At 34.8% G+C, this 20,210-nt stretch overlaps 1 protein-coding gene across 14 annotated transcripts in view; it reads left to right on the top strand.

The window, feature by feature from the left end:
* The window catches only part of FOXP2 (forkhead box P2), a 675,695-nt gene that overhangs the window by 609,552 nt on the left and 45,933 nt on the right, over window positions 1-20,210 (top strand). For all 14 annotated transcript variants that reach the window (XM_069587981.1, XM_069587978.1, XM_069587975.1 and 11 more), the window contains 4 exons: window positions 8,334-8,547; window positions 10,318-10,422; window positions 18,041-18,128; window positions 19,760-19,843. In XM_069587981.1, coding sequence (XP_069444082.1) covers window positions 8,334-8,547; window positions 10,318-10,422; window positions 18,041-18,128; window positions 19,760-19,843 — 491 coding nt within the window. The remainder of the gene's footprint in view (window positions 1-8,333; window positions 8,548-10,317; window positions 10,423-18,040; window positions 18,129-19,759; window positions 19,844-20,210) is intronic.

Here is a 20,210-nt window from a genome sequence, read left to right as displayed (position 1 = left end):
AGCTGGATTTAGAAAAGGCAGGGGAACCAGAGATCAAATTGCCAGCACATGTTGGATCACTGAAAAAGCAAGAGAGTTCCAGAAAAACATATACTTCTGTTTTAAGGCTATGCCAAAGCTTTTGACTGCGTGGATCACAACAAACTCTGGAAAATTCTGAGAGAGATGGGAATACCAGACCACCTGACCTGCCTCTTGAGAAATCTGTATGCAGGTCAGGAAGCAATAGTTAGAACTGACTTGGAACAACAGACTAGTTCCATATAGGGAAAGGATTACATCAAGGCTGTATATTGTCACCCTGCTTATTTAACTTCTATGCAGAGTACATCATGAAAAATGCTGGGCTGGAAGAAGCACAAGCTGGAATCAAGATTGCTGGGAGAAATATCAATAACCTCAGATATGCAAATGACACAACCCTTATGGTAGAAAGCGAAGAAGAACTAAAGAGTCTTTTGATGAAAGTGAAAGAAGAGAGTGAAACGTTGGCTTAAAGCTCAACATTCAGAAAACTAAGATCATGGCCTCTGGTCCCATCACTTCATGGCAAATAGATGGGGAAACAGTGGAAACAGTGAGAGACTTTATTTTGGGGGGCTCCAAAATCACTGCAGATGGTGACTGCAGTCATGAAATTACAAGACGCTTACTCCTTGGAAGGAAAGTTATGACCAACCTAGACAGCATATTAAAAAGCAGAGACATTACTTTGCCAACAAAATTCTGTCTAGTCAAAGCTATGGCCAGTAGTCATGTATGGATGTGAGAGCTGGATATAAAGAATGCTGAGCACCAAAGAATGGGTGCTTTTGAACTGTGTGTTGGAGAAGATTCTTGAGAGTCCCTTGGACTGCAAGGAGATCCAACCAGTCCATCCTAAAGGAAATCAGTCCTGAATATTCATTGGAAGGACTGATGCTGAAGGTGAAACTCCAATACTTTGGCTACTGATGTGAAGTACTGACTCATTGAAAAAGACCGTGATGCTGGGAAGGATTTAAGGTGGGAGGAGAAGGGACGGAAGAGGGTGAGATTGTTGGGTGGCATCACAGACTCAATGGACATGAGTTTGTGTAAACTCCAGGAGCTGGTGATGGAGAGGGAGACCTGGTGTTCTGCAGTCCATGGGGTCGCAGACATCGGCGACAACTGAGCGACTGGTCCAAACTGATTGCATGTATACGTCCTTGAAATACTGTTTTAAGGGAAAGTGAATCATCTGCACTTAAGATTTTTAGTTGATTATTATTCTATGATGCTCTAGTCCACTGATTCCCAGATCCCAGATTGTGCTTGCCAGTATACTAGTTTTCTAATCAATTGAACAGATCTTTTAATTTAGCTTTATTGAATTTTCCCTTGTTGCAGGCACCTGTATAGGCTCTGGGCATAAATCTTTGACAATAACCAATAGTAAACCCTGCCATTATAAAACTTACCTTTGAATGAAGAAGACAGACAACAAATAAAGTATATAGTGGTAACTGCTAAGGAGAAAAATGAAAAAGCAAGGATAAGAGAAACTTAAGCAACCATATGAAATGGGTGAAGTTGAACTTGTAGACAAGATAGCCCGGGAAGTGGTCCTGGGAAGGGGCTATGTGAGTTGTGACCTTGGAAATGTGAGGGTGCTCTTGAACAAGTTAATTAATTTTCCTGCACTTCAGTGTCCTCATCTCTAAAATGAAAGTAGCGATGATAGTAGTTGGGCATTACATCAGTTATCATGTATGAAGGCTTTGCAAAATTGATTGACATATGAGTAGCACTATATATATCTGTTAAATAAATCAGACAAAGAAACCTGCCAGAGGAGTGAGTTGGAGCCAGAGGAGCTATATAAACAGGAACTTAGTTCTGAACACTTAAGACTGGAGAATCTGTTAGTGTTACAGTGAGATGTCAAATAAGCAGTCTGCAATTCAAGGAAGAGATCTGGGCTAGAGATCACTTGAATCCTAAGCCTGTACTTAGTATTTGATACTGAAATAAATTTGTGTAATTATAAAAATAATTCATTGAGTTATTTTTTCCTTACATATTTGAAAAACACTGAGTTAAAGAGATCTAAGATATCTCTGTTACTAAACATCTCAGACCTGTTTTACTTGCCAACATAAGCCATGGGTCTCCTAAATCGAGATAACAGATCTCTGAGATCTCTGAGACTAACAGCATTTAGGGAGTACTGTTCCATAGAATACAATGCTGAATTTGTTATAATATTGCCTGAAAAAGTGAATTAATTCTTACAAATCATCAAAACATTAAAAAACTCATGAAACTTCAAAATGGCACAAAATTGATCAGCTAGTTGTTTCATATTTTAAAATAGTTTTATATCCATAGAAAAAAACTAAGCAAGTTGATGTGAAAACGTTGTCTCATGAGCAATGTGTTAGTTTACTTTTAAAAATGCCACACACACACACACACACCCCGCCGATTATCTGCAATTGGAGTAATCTATGGAGCTTCAAAAACTACTGATGTTTGTGTTCTGACTTCAGAAATTATGATTTAATTTTGTGGGGCTGTGGTCAGAGCACTGGAAATTTTAAAGGATCCCCAAGAGATTTGAATATGTAAACTCTTTGGGAAGCCATTCTTGCTAACAGAAATCCCTTTGTGACATTATTTTTCTCTGTCCCTTATCTGTAATATTTAAATATTAAATATTTAAAATATAAATATTTAATATTGTTAAAATATAATATTCTGTTAATAACGAACATTATTTGGACTGATTTATCAAATGTTTACGTGCCTTCTGTTTATTATCCTATCATTGTGATACCATGGTAGTAGCACTAATTTTCAATGCAAATGAATAGTATAACGGAATTCTACTTTAAGGTAAGTGGATATGTAGGTTACCAAAGTTATTTATAAAATCTGAAAGCTAAATTATTATTAACATCTTAACTATAGTCTCAGAAATATATGTCTTTAGCCAAAATATAAAATATTACTAGCCACTCGATCTGGTAAAATCAAATGGTACCATTTATAATTCTTTAGACTTTTGCCTTACCAGAAAGCAATACTCATAAATATTAGGTTGGCCAAAAAGTTCATTCAGGTTCTTCCAGGAGATGTTATGGAAAAACCCTAACAAATTTTTTTAGGGTTTTTCGCCAACCCACAGTAGTATGCCTTTTAACAGAACATTTACGTATGACAGTAACCAAGATGTCTTTCAGAACTGTATGAACGTGTTTTAATCAATTAAATCAACAACTATTGAGCACATACTAGGTAATGTTTTACGAACTGAGTGTCTCCCAGTAAAGTAAGAAATCATTGCTCCTAGTAAATAGTGGAGGGAGACTGTAAAACAAATAATAAAGTTTAGGGTTGATAAATACTCTAAAGAAAAAGAAAGAAGATAGGTTGTGATAACGGAGGCAATGGCACCCCACTCCAGTACTCTTGCCTGGAGAATCCCGTGGACAGAGGAGCCTGACAGGCTGTAGTCCATGGGGTCGCGAAGAGTCGGACACGACTGAGCAACTTCACTTTCACTTTTCACTTTCATGCACTGGAGAAGGAAATGGCAACCCACTCCAGTGTTCTCGCCTGGAGAATCCCAGGGATGGGGGAGCCTGGCGGGCTGCCGTCTATGGGATCGCACAGAGTCGGACAGGACTGAAGCGACTTAGCAGCAGCAGCAGGTTGTAATAAAAGGCATATAGGGAGGGGCAGTGGTTGATAGTGTGTTGAAAAACCTCTCATAGGAAGTGACCTTTGAGCCACCTAAATGAAGGGAGGGGGGAAGCTGTGAGAAGATTTGCAACCAGAGAGTGGCCTAGGTTGTGGGAATAGCTGGAGCAAAAGCTTGAAAGGGAGCAAATATTTGATGCATTTGAGAAATAGCAGAAGGCCCATGTTATTGAATGAAATGGAGAGAGACAGTGATGAATGAGGTCAGAGACATAGATAACAATCAGATAATATACTGAAAATACAACTACCATGTAACCCAGCAGTCCCATTACTGGAAATATACCTAGAGAAAACCATAATTCAGAAAAACACATGCACCCCAGTGTTCATTGCAGCATTATTTAAAATAGCTAGGACATGGAAGCAACCTAAATATTCAACTACAGAGGAAAGGATAAAGAAGATGTGGTATATATGTACAAAGGAATACTACTTGGCCATAAAAAGGAATGAAATTGGGTCATTTGTGGACATGTGCATGGACATGGAGACTATCGTACAGAGTGAAATTAAGTCGAAAAGAGAAAAGCAAATATCATATATTAACACGTATATGTGGAATCTAGAAAAATGCTATAGATTATCTTCTATAGATTATTTTATTTGTGAAAGAGAAATTGAGACACAGACATAGAGAACAAATTATGAACACCAAGTAGGGAAAAGGAGGTAGTGGGATGAATTGGGAGATTGGTATCGACATATATACACCATTCAAACAATGTATAAAATAGATAACTAATGAAACATACTGTTTAGCTCAGTTCAGTTCAGTCGCTCAGTCGTGTCCAACTCTTTGCAACCCCATGAATCGCAGCACACCAGGCCTCCCTGTCCATCACCAACTCCCAGAGTTCCCTCAGACTCACGTCCATCCAGTCAGTGATGCCATCCAGCCATCTCATCCTCTGTTGTCCCCTTCTCCTCCTGCCCCCAATCCCTCCCAGCATCAGTCTTTTCCAATGAGTCAACTCTTCGCATGAGGTGGCCAAAGTAATGGAGTTTCAGCTTCAGCATCATTCCTTCCAAAGAAATCCCAGGGCTGATCTCCTTCAGAATTGACTGGTTGGATCTCCTTGCAGTCCGAGGGACTCTCAAGAGTCTTCTCCAACACCACAGTTCAAAAGCATCAATTATTCGGTGCTCAGCCTTCTTCACAGTCCAACTCTCACAACCATACATGATCACTGGAAAAACCATAGCCTTGACTAGACGGACCTTTGTTGGCAAAGTAATGTCTCTGCTTTTTAATATACTATCTAGGTTGCTCATAACTTTCCTTCCAAAGAGTAAGCATCTTTCAATTTCATGGCTGCAGTCACCATCTGCAGTGATTTGGGAGCCCCCCAAAATAAAGTCTCTCACTGTTTCCACTGTTTCCCCATCTGTTTCCCAAGAAGTGATGGGACCAGATGCCATGATCTTCATTTTCTGAATGTTGAGCTTTAAGCCAACTTTTTCACTCTCTTCTTTCATTTTCATCAAGAGGTCTTTTAGTTCCTCTTCACTTTCTGCCATAAGGGTGGTGTCATCTGCATATCTGAGGTTATTGATATTTCTCCCAGCAATCTTGATTCCAGCTTGTGCTTCTTCCAGCCCAGCATTTTTCATGATGTACTCTGCATATAAGTTAAATAAGCAGGGTGACAATATACAGCCTTGACGTACTCCTTTTCCTATTTGGAACAAGTCTGTTGTTCCATGTCCAGTTCTAACTGTTGCTTCCTGACCTGCCTACAGATTTCTTAAGAGGCAGGTCAGGTGGTCTGGTATTCCCATCTCTTTCAGAATTTTCCACAGTTTATTTTGATCCACACAGTCAAAGGCTTTGGCAGAGTCAATAAAGCAGAAATAGATGTTTTTCTGGAACTCTCTTGCTTTTTTGATGATCCAGCAGATGTTGGCAGTTTGATCTCTGGTTCCTCTGCCTTTTCTAAAACCAGCTTGAACATCTGGAAGTTCACAGTTCACATATTGCTGAAGCCTGGCTTGGAGAGTTTTGAGCATTACTTTACTAGCACATGAGATGAGTACAATTGTGCGGTAGTTTGAGCATTCTTGGCATTGCCTTTCTTTGGGATTGGAATGAAAACTGACCTTTTCCAGTGCTGTGGCCACTGCTGAGTTTTCCAAAATTGCTGGCATATTGAGTGCAGCACTTTCACAGCATCATCTTTCAGGATTTGAAACAGCTTAACTGGAATTCCATCACCTCCACTAGCTTTGTTTCTGGTGATGCTTTCTAAGGCCCATTAGACTTCACATTCCAGGATGTCTGGCTCTAGGTAAGTGATCACACCATTGTGATTATCTGGGTCTTGAAGATCTTTTTTGCATAGTTCTTCTGTGTATTCTTGCCACCTCTTCTTAATATCTTCTGCTTCTGTTAGGCCCATACCATTTCTGTCCTTTATCGAGCCCATCTTTGCATGAAATATTCCCTTGGTCTCTCTAATTTTCTTGAAGAGATCTCTAGTCTTTCCCATTCTGTTGTTTTCCTCTATTTCTTTGCATTGATTGCTGAGGAAGGCTTTCTTATCTCTTCTTGCTATTCTTTGGAACTCTGCATTCAGATGCTTGCATCTTTCCTTTTCTCCTTTGCTTTTTGCTTCTCTTCTTTTCACAGCTGTTTGTAACGCCTCCCCAGACAGCCATTTTGCTTTTTTGCATTTATTTTCCATGGGGATGGTCTTGATCTCCGTCTCCTGTACAGTGTCACAAACCTCATTCCATTGTTCATCAGGCACTCTATCTATCAGATCTAGGCCCTTAAATCTATTTCTCCCTTCCACTCATAAGGGATTTGATTTAGGTCATACCTAACTGGTCTAGTGGTTTTCCCTACTTTCTGCAATTTAAGTCTGAATTTGGTAATAAGGAGTTCATAATCTGAGCCACAGTCAGCTCCTAGTCTTGTTTTTGCCTACTGTATAGAGCTTCTCCATCTTTGCCTGCAAAGAATATAATCAATCTGGTTTCGGTGTTGACCATCTGGTAATGTCCATGTGTAGAGTCTTCTCTTGTGTTGTTGGACAGGGAACCTTATTCAGTACTCTGTGGTGACCTAAACAGGAAGGAAATTCAAGAAGAAGGGATAAATGTGTATGTAAAACTGATTCACTTTGCCTTACAATAAAAACTAATACAACATTGTAAACCAACCATAGTCAATAAAAATTGAAAAAAAAGAAAAGAAAAACCTTTTACTCATAAATTTCAAACTGCTTTTAATTATAAGGAAAATGCATGTAACATAAAAGTAAAAAATAAGTGCCAGCTCCTCATAGGCTGCAGTAAGTTTTTTTTTTCCTCTCTCTTCTAAGTGTTCTCAGAAGCCATTAGAGGCTTTGCTGGGGAAGTGTCATGGTTTAATTTACTTTTAGAGAGATAACTTTGGGCTGATAGATGAAAAGTAAATTATCTAAAGGCAAGGTGAAAACAGGAAGACAGTCAGGAAGCAATAGCAATGTCTAGGCAAGAAGTGACAGTGGAGCAGAGAGGCAGCAGACAAGATGGGGAAAGTTCTGAAACAGAGGATGTGTTGATGCTCCACAGAAAAGGATTTGCTCATGGAGTTTTGCTGTTAAGGCACCTAAACACATGCAGCCAGGTAACAAAAAGTCACAGTCATAAAAGTTTCAGAATCTTAGATTAAAGCTAGAATTAGATTAGTTGTTAATGATCTTTATATACAAACTATTTCCTGTGTAACAGAAATACCTTTCTTTATTAACCCATCTTCTTTTTATAGAAAAAAATAACTTTTAATAACTTTGAGAATCTGAGCTATCCTGTCATTTCTTTAGTCTCGGGATATGTCTTAAAATCTTGAGGAGCCAGAATCACCAAAATGACAGCTTTTGGTAAAACTGTCTGTTTGAAATTGTGATAAGCATAGCAACCTAAGGTTTCTCTTTTTGTGTCTCACAAATCAGGTAAATTTGCATAATATGAACCAGACAGTTGTTTAAAATGAGTATTTGATTTATTCTGTCAATCATAAAATGGAGGAGAAATTTGGATATTATATGCTTAATTGATCAATTTAAGTAAACATACTGGCTTATTTAGGACCTGAAAATGAAATTCAGTTATTTCCTTTGCCTCTCTGAGAAAGATCAAAATACCTCAATAATTGTCAAATGTATTTCTCTTTTGAGTGTTCACTGTTTTCCGCTGACATTTGTGTTTTCCCTCCTTACTTCTTTTTTTTTCATTTCTTTTTATATGTGTTATTTCCAAGTGTCTTTGTCTTTTAGTTCCTCACTGATACTAGCAATAAATAAAGGTCCAATAATTTTAATTTTAATACTGTTGAAAGTCTAATACTTTAATTTTCAAATGGAACTTGCTGTGTTTTTTCAACTGATCCTTGATATTAGCCCCAATACTATTATTTCTAGTACTGTTCTTGAGTTGGTAGTCTTTAACAGATAAATGATTACTGAAGAGAAAAAATATAGTGCTGATGACATAAAACTGATTTTCATCATATATTAATAATTCTGGTAACATCACTTTTGTTGTTTGCATTAATCCAATAATAATACTAAGGTCATTATATGAACTTTGTTGTATTAGTGGGGCTTCCTTTCATTTTATAGCTGGCTTAAGTCCTGCCGAAATTCAACAGTTATGGAAAGAAGTGACTGGAGTTCACAGTATGGAAGACAATGGCATTAAGCATGGAGGGCTAGACCTCACTACTAACAATTCCTCCTCGACTACCTCCTCCACCACTTCCAAAGCATCACCACCAATAACCCATCATACCATAGTGAATGGACAGTCTTCAGTTCTAAATGCAAGGCGAGACAGGTAAATTTCATGACATATATTTTGTTACTTATCACCAAATTTTACTTTTACTATTTGTAACACTAAAAATAATGATTTGTACTTAACAGAGACAGAACGTGTAGGACACAAATTAAATAGGTAGAAACTTTAAAATTATCTTATATATTATTTCATCAGAAAAAAAAAAAAACAGCTCAAATACCAGCAGTTTGATGGATAGAATGGGCAATTTCCTGAAGAAAGTTATTTTATAATAAGTGCATGTAGAATTATTGTGCCAATATATTTTTATGGCTAAGATGCTATGATTAACCTGATTGCTGAAATGAGAATCTTCTTACCATTTTAAAACTTAAGAATGAGTTTCAAATCATTAAAGATGCATATATATATGTATATATATATACATAGATAAATATCCCCCTTAATATATGTTACAATGATGTGCTTAGAAATCAGAGATAGATATACATAAGCATATAAACACAGGTATCATAAACCAGAAGAAAGAAGATCTGGTTTGTCTTTTTTTGTGTGTGGCATGATGGAATTATAAATATATAATTAAAATGAATTTATAGTAATACCCTGGATAAATTTGCATCAAAATTCATAAAAAATTTGGTTTTAGTTACCGATACAAGTACATTATATTAGATCATTTTTTTCAACTTAGTGTTTTTGGTTGTATAAAAAGTACCTTTGTAAAAGGGTCACCCATATACTTTTTATCCATTTAACTATTTATGCAGGCATATGGTAACCTAATCAGATCCTTTAATGTGATTTACATAAAATATATAAGGTAAAATATTGCTCAGTGAAAAATACCTTTTAAAAGATGGAACATAAGTAAGGATTTCTTTACAGAGTGGCTTAATCCCATATGATGTAGAGTTATAAAATTCATATTTCAGTGTAGTGGTTTGACAGTGTTCTGTAATGTGAATACCTGCCTGTCTGCAATAAACTCTGTTCTCATAAACAAGTATTTTTTCAAAGAAATATGCATTTATACAGTACACTTTAAAATAGAATGCTATAATTTGGTGATGTTTTTGGTCTTTCTTGGAGTATCATGAAAATTTTTTTTGTTAGATTTCATTATTGTAAAATGATGTGCTTTTGAATGCTTTCATGCTGTTGCTTTAATTGAGTGTAATTTGATGATTACATACTTCAGAAGTTGGTTGATGTCTCTAGGATCTATCTGATACAATACTCACTTATCAAAAGTCTTGGATAATTGTAAAAGAGATAGCTGATGAATACCATTCCAAAGTAGGATTTTTTGATCAACTGTAACTAGCAGAAATATATATGTTTCACACATAAATATTAAACAATGTAAATGATTCTGAAGGCCCATATTATCTCTAAAAAGAGCATTTCAAAAATCTTGTGGTGATTTTCCTATTACTTTCTTAAAAACACAGTGGTTTTTTTTTTTTTTTTCCACTTGGCCACATATGATTATATATATTTTTATTTAGAGGTAAATGTTACGTTAAGGTCATGGGGCAGGATTAGCGTATGATATTATACAGTCCTCTTGGTTTTTCATCCTTTATTAACAGTCATCTTTGGCTTTATTTCTCCTCTAATTGGAACATCATCTAGCCTTGGCAGTTGAACTATTCAATAGAACGATTAAATTTTTCTGACTGCTCTGAGCTGAATTGACCTGTTTTGACCTGTTTGTCACTGATCGTAACCTGACAGGCGCTAGCAGCCTGAAACGATTATGGCTTTTGGAGATGAATCTGATGCCGTGTTCTTCTGCTACAGCTCGTCGCATGAGGAGACTGGGGCCTCTCACACTCTCTACGGCCATGGAGTTTGCAAATGGCCAGGCTGTGAAAGCATTTGTGAAGATTTTGGACAGTTTTTAAAGTAGGTTTTTTACTCTTTTTTAGCAGAGGGAGTGGATTATATGGGAGTTTTAGGCAATTTTGCTGTAAATAAGCAAAAGAAAGCTGAAGAAAGAAAGTAAAGGTCCATCCTAAGGCACTCTGTATGTTTTCTGTGTATTTCAACAAGTGGATTTGCAAACTCAGGCTAAGAAGGTTAACTCTTCATCTTTACTTTTCATGAGAAAATTTCACAAAAGGTCTTTGAATGAATAATAAAAAGTAGCCTACTATAATAGTGTCATTAATGATCAAAAGATATGTTTGTAGAATTCACTGAAATTTCAAATTTTCTATAAAAATTTCCAGTAAGATTATGACAAGCCATATGTGCACGTGTGTGTGTGTGTGTTTATAGAGACACACATATTTAAACAAAAGACACATTTTAAAGGCTTCTTTTTATTGCAGAATTTTTATTTCTCACTTTAAATAATGTTTAATATACTTATTTAGTAAGAATAAAAAACTGAAAGTTAATCATAGCTAAAATTTTAAGATAGCTGTATTTTTTCCATGTTGTGACTTGTTGCCCTGAGAATCATAAAGCAACATACATGGCCCTAAGCTTATTTGATATATTGTAAGGCTTCTCTAACTTAAAATCAAAACTTTGTATATCCTTAATTTCTTCATACAGTTATATTTTTTAATTCATAAGAGGTTCTTTTTCAAATGAGAATATGCATCTTTCATGAATCATTTTCCACCCACAATTTCAGAATGCAAGAGATCTAAACAGAGAGCTACATATAGGTTTATGGAGATGAGTAACTTCACAGGCTGAGACTCTTATGTTGTCATGGAGCAGCTAACAGGGTCAATGAACTGTTTCATGCTTCATCAACAATTAAGTTAATTAGCTCATTTGAAATTGCATTGCTTTGTTGCCAGGATGTTGGCAGAAACATCAAAAAGATGTGTTTACAAATGGTATACTACAGGGTATAGTGCAGAAGCACCTTAACAACAAGGCGCAAGTACTTGGCATCATAATAACTGTATAACCGACTTTCACGAAGACTTCCACAAGGAATTTTTTAACCTTTTTTAAAAAATTTCTGACCAATTAAAGGAAAAAAAATGCTTCCTATATTACTGTGGACTTTGTACATGGCCTTAATCGAAGATTTGCACTATCCAGAATAGTTGTGAGCTGCCATTTTGTTGGGTAAGAAGCTAATTCAAATGTTCTAAGCAAAAAGAGCCCTTAAAATATTAGGCAACTATTGCTAAAGATTTCTTATCTAAGAAAAATAATATTTGTTAAAACAAGGACAGAACATGAGAATATTCATTCATTGAAGAACTAATTTCATATTTCTTCATTTGAAGATATTAGTTCTGATTAATATATTATTCTTTATCATTAAGATTATTTAGAGGACTTTTGCTGCTATTTCTTAAGAATAGCAATTTAAGCCTTATAGCTCAGTCATCATACATTTTACTGCTCTAAGTTGTTATTTCTAGCAAAATTCAAAATAAAGCTTTAAGAAAAAATATTTATCTTTCAATATAATTTCCTTTATGGCACATGGAAATAAACATTTTTATTCATCTCAAATTTATACAAATTTGTATAAATTTGAACTCTCATTTTACCCTCCATGAGTCTTTTTCATATTCATGCTAGTATTTAAAAATAAAACTGAAGAAGTTACAATTAAAAAAGCATTTCCTTTCAATTAAATATCAACTTTGGTTCCAAAGACTGACCATTTTTCCAGCCCATTAACTTTATAAGGATGACAGAGCAAATGACAGTAGATTTTAAGATCCTCCTTTTAGTCCATTTTTGTCATGATATGCTTAGATTCTCTAAGTCAAATAAATGTGATAGATTCTGTTAATAGAGCTAATGCCAGTATATGGTACTAAAATGAAATATTGATTTAATGTATTTTTATACTGGTATTTTTTTCTTGATGTGTATGGGAAATTTGAAGAGAAATAAAATGATATGTTTTATTAAATTAATTTCAGTTACTCAGGGCAAAAAAAGTTGATTTAGTGCCTGTATGCAAAGTGAATTGAAGAAGGCATTACCATTAATACAGATTTTCTTGGAAAGAAGATTTTGCTTTTCGTTTGTAGTAATGGAGAGAATAGAGAGTCTTTGAGGGAAAAATGTCAGGCAAGTCAAAAAGCTGCAAAGTTTTTAACTCTCAAGTTTTTTGTACATACATTCTCCAGAAATTTGGTACCCAGTGTTTGTTATAAAAGTTTTTTGAGAAAATGCTATGGCATTTTTATTTCTAAAATGCACTAGAAATAAATTGTATAGCTTGAGCTGTACTTTGGTATCAGACAACTTATCCATTGTCTGGATTCAAGTAAAGGAAACTATACATTATTGCTATTTATCCTGCATATGCTTAATCACAAAGGATAGTAGAATATATATTGAGTCCCAAACTTGCTTTCTCACATTGCATCGCTATAAAAAGTGGTAGAATTCCTCTATTTTTGCCCACCACCAAATAAAAAGCCATCAGAGGACAATTGCTTATGAATAGCATACATATTCTTAGCCATGTATACATATGCATAATATGTATTCTTCAATATTCAATGAGGTTTTTTTTCTATTGGATAAAAAAATAAGACTAAATTAGAAACTGTTATTTATAACAGCAAAGATGAAAGCAGAAAAATAGAAAACTAAAAGATAAAAAAGAAATTCTAGATTAAAAGGTATCTAGGAAAATTTTTGAATTACTGTGAAGTAGGTGTTCAGAGAAGATAACCATTTTTCTAGTCACTCTTTGAGGATCTAAGATCACTAAAAGGATTTGATACTAGTTCTTCATTGCTGCTGCTGCTAAGTCACTTCAGTCGTGTCCGACTCTGTGCGACCCCATAGCTGGGTTATTGTCTAATAAATGTCAAGGTGTAATAATATCCAACAAAACTTTAGTGTAGTTTGTCTGCAGAATTAATTATCATTCCATTGGCCCTATGTCAGCTAAATGTAATAGATGGATTGACTTGTAAGAGCTTAAACCAAAGGGTTTACAATATATAACTTTCAAGTTGGCAGACAAATGTTTTTGAACCTGCATGTGCAGATGCCAATAAACAAAATGTGGTCTGAGATACAAAGATAGAAATATTCTTTGAAGAAAGGCAAAATGGTTAGTGTTAATAAAATATCAGTCTATTAAAGAGTAATTAGTTGATGAAATGAGTTAGGTTTATTGCAAAGCTTAATATTTTAAGGTTTAACACTATATAAAAAGCGATAGAAAAGGTAGTAGAGACAGAATATTTAATGGAAAGTTGTTATCTTTTTTTCTTGCAGCTGACTACTCTAAAAATTATGCTCTTACTTAGTGTGTATTGTCTATTTCTTTGTCTTTGACTAGGCAGCGTGGCTACAAAATTATGACCTCAAGAAGGCATTCTTTGAACTTGTCAGAATGTTGTTTCTTTTGGTGACAGTGCCCCCATCTCTCAAAACTAAGGCATCTCACATAATCAGCTAAATGAATAGTGACAGCTAACATTTTGTATTTAAACTCCTGTCAGTGTTTAAACATAAAAAGCTTGATGCAAAATAAATCAAACACCAGTGATATGCAAGTGAAACATTTTGTTATAACAGTCTCTGACATACTTGGATTTAAATCTGATCCCTTTTTAGCTTATAAAATGCTGTAACTTTAAATGAATTTGGGAAAAATCTAGAGGTTAAAATTGAATTGCTAATCTGGAGTATATATAATTGAAGTTACCACATGCATTCATAACCTTAAAAGCTTCATTAAAGAGAATTGTGCATTAAATAAATTGGAAAGATCCTTCCCTACTTTTTATCTTCCTGAAATGCTTGCTTAATTGTTTTTAGAAAGAATTTGACTGCCTATTTACATTTTTCCTACTTAACACTACCCACCTAGCACACAGATTCAATGCAGTTTTGAAAGAACGTCAGTCGACCACATCATTTATTCCATTTTGAAAACAAAAATCAATATACCTATAAAGTGACCCATAAATTAGAACTGGCTCACACAATGTTTGTTCAGTGCTGCCTTTCTGAAGGCACCCTTTGCATTTTTTCTTCACCTCTCTGTTTGAACTGCAGTCTCGGTAAGAGGCTCATTAGGGGACATTAGGGACTGGAGCTAACCAGAATTCCAGAGCTTGCTTTGCTCTTATTAATGCATAGTAGAGTAGAATGCATTTAAATATTTCATAGGCATTCAGTAATTTGTGTGTAATCGCCTTGTTAGCAGACCAGTAGAAGTAGAACAGGCCTGTGAAATGGTGTTAGTGATTGCATGGGTAATTTACAGACCTTTGCCATCAGAAAGAGTATTATTGTTGGCTAGTATGAAGCTGTGAAATAGAACTAGCAATAAGTAAAAAAAGAAACTTAATAAAGGTTTTGTAACAAGCATCTTCAAGGATAACAACCCCACTTGGTCCTTTTGAAGCAGCTCTAATTTATGACATAGGCAATATATCAAATGCATAAGATAGTATTATGGAGCATTCATATGAAAAGGGTATTTGCAACATTAGTTCCAACTTCCTGCAAGGGACATGATTAAATGATTAATGAAATGTCCCTTTGCATATGCATTTTGAAACAGCAATTAGGCACTGACTGAGAAAATCCACCAATCCTCTCATTTTTCAGTATTATCTCATTCTTGATTTATAAATCATAGAGAATTTTTGAACAGCAATATGTAGTACCTGAGATAGTTATAAAAACATAAAAGAGAATAATTTGGGCACAAAATAGTCATAAATACATAAATTCATAATTTACTGTTAATACTCAGCCTATTTATTTAGTCTTATTGCATTGTATTTATATCCGACACTATTTCTGTACTTTGATTGGCATAATTAAGTAGGGGGAATGAATAGGCACTATTATTTTACATATCACTGGTAAACAATAGCGAGGAAAGGAGAAGGGAGATGTGGCAGAGGTATGTATGTGTTTTTCAAGTTCTCAGTAATCCACTGGAGGCTGTTCTATAAATGATCATTGAAGGGCTGCAAGCTAGCCTATAATTACAGGAAAGAAAGTGGCAGCTCTGGCATTTCATAACTATGTGTCCTCGAAAAGTGCTTTGTGAGTTTGTCACCAATGATAATTTAGATAGAGGCTCATTACTGAACATCACAACACTTTAAAAACCTTTCGCCTTCATACAGGAGAATAAAGGACTATTTTAATGGCAAGGTTCTTTTGTGTTCCACTGAAAAATTCAATCAAGACAAAACCTCATTGACTATTATTGTAGTCTACAGTCTCTATTCTAATAAAAGCTGCAGAGATAAATTGAATAGGTCTCTAAGACCCAAGTATATAATGCAGACATTTTGTACTTTTTTTAGTTCTTTAAATATAGGATAATTACTATACCTAAGAAGTAAACATGAGTGCAGAACCTTTTTAAAGCAGTATTTTCATGCAAAAATAAACATAGTAACTAAATATACCTTTTTCTTGCAGAGTTGTATATTCTACTTATCTTACTCCGTTTATATCCTAATCCTTGTGTACAGCTGAAGCATTTTTTAAATATGCATTTAGACTGATCATGGAATAAACATGTGTGTTCCTCAAGAGTTCATAGTGTAAAAACCTTAAGAAAATACAGCTATATCAAACTTGAGGAATACAACTACTGGTGCAGAACACTGATAGAAAATAGACTCATTGTTCATTAAAATTGGGGGAGGAGAACCTGAAAAACAATTTTTAAATGTCCTGTGAGTTAGGAATAAGTGACACTTTGTGTCATAAACTAACCTGTGGTTTACTATAACTTTCCATGCCTCATTTCAGAAATCATGAGTGAATTTTAGTTCTCATTATAGTTTGTATTTTTTCTAATATTTTATTATGAAAAGCATTTTTTAATGTTTATTTTATATTGAAGTATAGGTGATTTACAATTTTGTGTTAGTTTCAGGTATACAGCAAAGTGATTTAGTTATACATATATCCTTTCTTTTTCAGATTCTTTTCCCATGTAGGTTATTACAGAGTATTGAATAGAGTTCCTGTGCTATACAATGAGTCATTGTTGATTATCTCTTTTATATATAATAGTGTGTATCACTGCAGTTAGTTTGTTAACCAAACCCGAACAGAGCTGGTCTAAGAACAGACAGGTGGAGTGCAAGTGCCTCTTCTGCGCTGTGACTACACACCTCAAACCTGACCTGTTACATCCCACTATTTTAGTACACCATCTCTCTTCAACCAATCATGACAATTGTACTAAGACACATGGAAGTTTTGTTGTCATGATCAGTGAGGGGTATTAAAATGAACTGGTTTAATTTATCAAAGGATGGGGCAAAGTCGCACAAAGACTTCTACTTGCCTAGATCTATTAACAAACATACATATTTATGTTTATTATATATTTATTAGTTCTTGCTCACAAATACCATTTAAAATCTCCTTTATGTGTGTTATATATTTGTCCATCTATGTATTTGTTGACTCTGTTAATTTTAAGAAATGGAGGTAAATAATTTGAATGGACATAAAAGTATTTTTGTTGAATTTTAGTAAAACGAAGAGTGCATTAAACTTTTTAGACTAGTATACCTTCCTAAATGATACTTGAACCAAGATGGATATTTAAATTCTTATTTAATTTTGTCAATAATTTCTTTATGTTTTATTTAGATGCATTGGTGAGAACATTTTTAAAATTGCTGTCTTAGTTTGTCAATTGGTGAAATAGACACACCAAAGGATATTAAATTGATTGAAGATTATTTTTTTTATTTTAAGAGGCAGCAAATAAATGATATATTATAAAGTATATATTATTGAATATGTTCTTATTCATTGGAGATACTTCTCTACTAAATTACTTTTGATGTATCAACATATGACTCATTAAAGAGACCTTTTTAAGCATTATGAAATAATAATAGACTAGCATGTAATCAAGGTCAGAGTAAGATAATGTCTTATCTCTCCCTACTTTTTTGTAAGATTAGGATAGATGTATCCTAAATAGGACACTAGACATGAAATGTCAATCTTGATGATTCTGATTCTCAGAATTTTCAATGCACTTTAATTATTAGTAATAGCAAGTGATCATTCTTTATAAGTTTTACGTTACCATGGGATGATAATTTGCTGTCTTTCATTCACACCGCATCTTGATAACATAAGGCATTGCTCACTAAATAACATCATAGGAGTCAAAATTATCTAAGAAAAATGGAATAGAGAATTGTCTTTGTTCCTTTAGATTTCCTTTTGGTTCGTGTATTTACAAGGTGCCCTTTAAAAAAAAGATATGACTATATGAAATATATTTAGTGATTTCTACTATTATTCTGAAAATAATTTGGGGAAAAATTTTTTGTAATAACTGATACGCTTAGAGACAATTACATTTTCTACTCTTTGAAGGGTATCTTTACGTTGCATAAGTAATTTTCACTAAGCACATCAGCATACTTCACTTTTTTAAATATCATTTCAAGGTGTTATTTTTTCCCAGTATGGAGGAAATGTGGTGTCAGTGGTTTTAAGTGGAACATACGCTACTGAAATAGCCCTGGCTTAACATTCTACTTTGTGTTGTGCGTTTGTTTAGGCACCTTAACAACGAACACGCGTTGGATGACCGAAGCACTGCACAGTGTCGAGTGCAAATGCAGGTGGTGCAGCAGTTAGAGATACAGGTTTGTCAAGGGCTCGCGTGGTGGACTCCTTTCTCTGACTTCCGGTCCTTAAATCAAGTACCGGGCAGATCCTGTGTCTTTCAACACAATAATGCATAGAAATAGGTGGAATTTTAGATCGTTTATAGTGATAGAAATGATTGATATCTCAGGATGGATTGCTGTAGCTTAAGGTACTTACTTACCACTTAGACTTATTATCATCTTTAGACTATATGATATACATTTGGCTATCTCAAAGGAGTCAAATCCAAGTTTTCCCTAAGAAAGTTTAGAACAAACCACCCAATTGGATATGATTTTATCACAGAAACAGTTTTTACATGAGCTGATCTTGATTTTTTTCATGAGATTTTATAGCAAAAAGCCTTTATCGTATCATGCCTACAATTTAATACTCTAAAAAAAATCTTTCTCTTTTCTACCTCTAGTGTATTTTTAATTGAAGAACTTACAAGAATCCTTGTCTTGGAATAATGGCAAATCATGTATAATGTCACAGATGGTAATATGTGTATTGTATCAAATGCTGCTAACTTAAATAAAAGACATTACTGTTAATATTGAAACAGAATTTGGCCAAAAATAAATAGAGCCTATAAAACTGATCAGAAAGCAATTGTATCCCCCTCAGTATCATTTTTGCTGCATATTTCCTAACCCTCTAAGTCTTCCTCTAATATTTCATCTTAATGATGGTTTTTTTCTCAATCAAACCAATACCTTGTTTCATTTAATTAAACATACAATTTCTTTGTCTTCACACTTGCTACGTCTTAAATTGTTTTAAATTCATCATTCACTAAACACATAAATGTCATTGCTTTTTTCCAAGGAGCTCCTAAAAATATTTTGACTTGTAAAAAAATCAAGAACACATAAAAAGCATCATTGCTGCTGTTGTTTAAAAATCTTTTTTGTGACCCTGTTTACCATTTATAAAAGGTAGACTAAAACATAAGAGTTTGGCTGACGAGACCATCTGCAGTGTGACCAATTATGCCTTCTTTTTTTTTTTTTTTGGTCTGCTGTGTCTGACTGATGGAGAAGTAAGGTCCGTCACTTGTAATGAGACCCAGTGCAAGTGTAGATGCCTACTCTGAGTCAGAGTTCAGCGTTTCACACTGCCTGGTCTCTGTCACTCTATTGAATTAGATTGATGATGGCAGATTGCAGGGGGCACTAACTGGACCTCAGTGGGAACGCATGAAGTGTGGAGACAATCCTGGCAGGCACTTCGCTTTGAGAACCCTTCACCCTTTCACAGCTGCTGGCACTAGTCCATTGCTAACAGTGTCCACAGGACTTTAAAGAGACACCATGGGCCTTCTAATTTATGGTTTCAGTAACTTGTTACTGTCGAGGCAACTCTGACCTCAATTCTCTTATTGACAAAAAGATGAAGTGTTATTTGTTTTCTCTGACCTTTTAGCATAAGGCAAGCTATAAAAGTTTTTCCCTGCTCCATAGCTAAAGTTGTGTTTCCCCTCAGATAAGTTCCTACGGACACAGACTTTTACATGCAAGAATCATTACTCGGAGACAAGCTCAATGATAAGATGTATCACTGCACCAAAATAGCTGTATCAGTCATTTCTAAAATGCTTCTGATCTCACTTTTTTCTTAACAGCTTTCTAAAGAACGAGAACGTCTTCAAGCAATGATGACCCACTTGCACATGCGACCCTCAGAGCCCAAACCATCTCCCAAACCTGTAAGTGCATATTGCTTTATAAACAGTAAATAGCTCTAGCGATGTAACAGACTAAGAAAATGAACAATTTAGCGACAGTTAGAAAACAATGAGTGTGGTGAGAAATACGGCAATAAAATGAAAGTAAAATGTAATCGCTGGTCAAATTGTATGTTTCTTTTAAAGTAATGCTATCTTTTACAAAATCTATCCAATCTACACCATGGGTGACACTAAACAAAGTACACCCATCAGTACAGAAATCACTGCCTTGAGGCTGAAGCTGGAGAGAATATCTTTCTGTGATAGGTTTACAGATATGGAAAAGAAACCCATTTTTGAGCACCCTGAAAGGCAGAACAGTACAAATCACAAATAGAGAGGTATG

This window comes from Ovis canadensis, chromosome 4, assembly GCF_042477335.2.
Source record: "Ovis canadensis isolate MfBH-ARS-UI-01 breed Bighorn chromosome 4, ARS-UI_OviCan_v2, whole genome shotgun sequence".
NCBI classification, from domain to species: Eukaryota; Metazoa; Chordata; class Mammalia; order Artiodactyla; family Bovidae; genus Ovis; species Ovis canadensis.
The sequence above is the reverse complement of the archived record's forward strand: the minus strand, read 5'-3'. Positions and strand labels throughout refer to the sequence as shown.